The sequence below is a fragment of the Plectropomus leopardus genome, unplaced genomic scaffold, assembly GCF_008729295.1.
Source record: "Plectropomus leopardus isolate mb unplaced genomic scaffold, YSFRI_Pleo_2.0 unplaced_scaffold10773, whole genome shotgun sequence".
NCBI classification, from domain to species: domain Eukaryota; kingdom Metazoa; phylum Chordata; class Actinopteri; order Perciformes; family Serranidae; genus Plectropomus; species Plectropomus leopardus.
The window spans coordinates 1-1,549 of record NW_024611366.1 but is presented as its reverse complement, the minus strand read 5'-3'; the positions used below and the strand labels follow the sequence as shown (position 1 = coordinate 1,549).

The 1,549-nt window shown below is 43.5% G+C and overlaps 1 protein-coding gene across 1 annotated transcript; it reads left to right on the top strand.

The window, feature by feature from the left end:
- Positions 1-374: 374 nt before the first annotated feature.
- LOC121963302 (mediator of RNA polymerase II transcription subunit 16-like) lies at positions 375-1,102 on the top strand (the record flags this gene model as incomplete). Its single annotated transcript, XM_042513606.1, has 2 exons — positions 375-623; positions 896-1,102. Coding segments are annotated over exons 1-2 (366 nt in total), but the record flags the coding sequence as incomplete, so codon positions are not given.
- Positions 1,103-1,549: the final 447 nt, after the last annotated feature.

Here is a 1,549-nt window from a genome sequence, read left to right as displayed (position 1 = left end):
GACACAGAGACACAACCAGAGAGACACAGAGACACACAGAGACACAAACAGTCTAGATCAATAGTTTTGCTAAACTGACAATAAAAACATCTGATGTGTTCAATGACTGTCAGATATTTGAAAATTCAACAATAATTTCTCTCCTTACAGTCTCTGATAAATGGCATCTATGTGATTTTAAAAATCACCAAATTTATTGATTAAAAATCACCAAAAAAATTAAGAAAAAAAAAGTCAAAATGTTTTTTTTAACAATATTTAGAATTTAAAAAAATCATAGTTTTCTTTTAAAAAAATCTTCAGAAATAGCAACAAAAAAAATGAAGAAAGAAAATTGCCAAACCTTTGTTTTAAATAGCCACAAAACTGTGATTTCGTTGTGTGTCTGTGACGTGTCCGCAGGTCTGGCTCTGGCTTTCCATGACGGCAGCATTCAGATCCTCCACCGTCTGTCCCTCCACACCATGGGCGTCTTCTACGGCTCCTCGTCCTCGTCCTCCCAGAGACCCGGAGACGAGTCCGCCATCAAACGCCAGAGAACCGGAGGCCCCGCCCTCCACTTCAAGGCCCTGCAGTTCTCCTGGACCTCGCTGGCGCTGGCCGGCGTGGACAACCACGGCAAGGTGAGGACACACACGCACCCCTGTCACTGTGGACCGTCTCTTTGTCCTCTGGTTAAATGTCCCCGTCTCTCTGTCCTCCAGTAACTCTGTGGACATTGTCTCTGTCTTCTCTGGTTAGATGTCCCTGTCTCTGTGTCCTCTAGTGTCTCTGTGGACATTGTCTCAGTGTCCTCTGCTGGCTCTGTGGATATTGCCTCTGTGTCTTCTGGTGTCTCAGTGGACGTTGTCTCTGCGTCCTCCAGTCAAATGTCCCTGTCTCTGTCCCCACTCAGCTGCACATGCTGCGGGTGTCCCCGTCCATGGGACAGGTGCTGGAGATGAACACGACGCTGCGCCACCTGCTGTTCCTGCTGGAGTACTGCATGGTGACGGGCTACGACTGGTGGGACGTCCTGCTGCACGTCCAGCCGTCCATGGTCCACAACCTGGTGGAGAAGCTGCACGAGGAGTACATGAGGCAGAACCAGGCGCTGCAGCAGGTCAGCCGCAGGGCATGATGGGAGAACAGCCACCTGTCAGGCAAACATAAACTAAAGAAAAAAAAATCACAAAATAACGTAAAGAAAAAATGTGCTCTAGTTTTTTTTTACAAATCGGCTGAATTTTAAAAAATGCACTATTATATAATTATCGTATAATTTGTTTCGCTTTTGGGTTTTGAAAAACACAATTTTTTCTCTTTACAAATCATTAAACATTATAAGGAAAAGAATATCGCCAATGTATTTTCTTGAAAAATTGCCAAAAAGAAGAAAAGAAAAAGAAATTGCTAAACAGTCAAATGCTTTTCTTTAAAAATCACCAAATGCAAGTATAAAAATTGCCAAAGTAAGAATGAGACAAATTCCAAATCACAGGTTATACTCCACTGGAGACCAGACACACAGATTATAACCAGGAGACCAAACACACAGATTATAACCAGG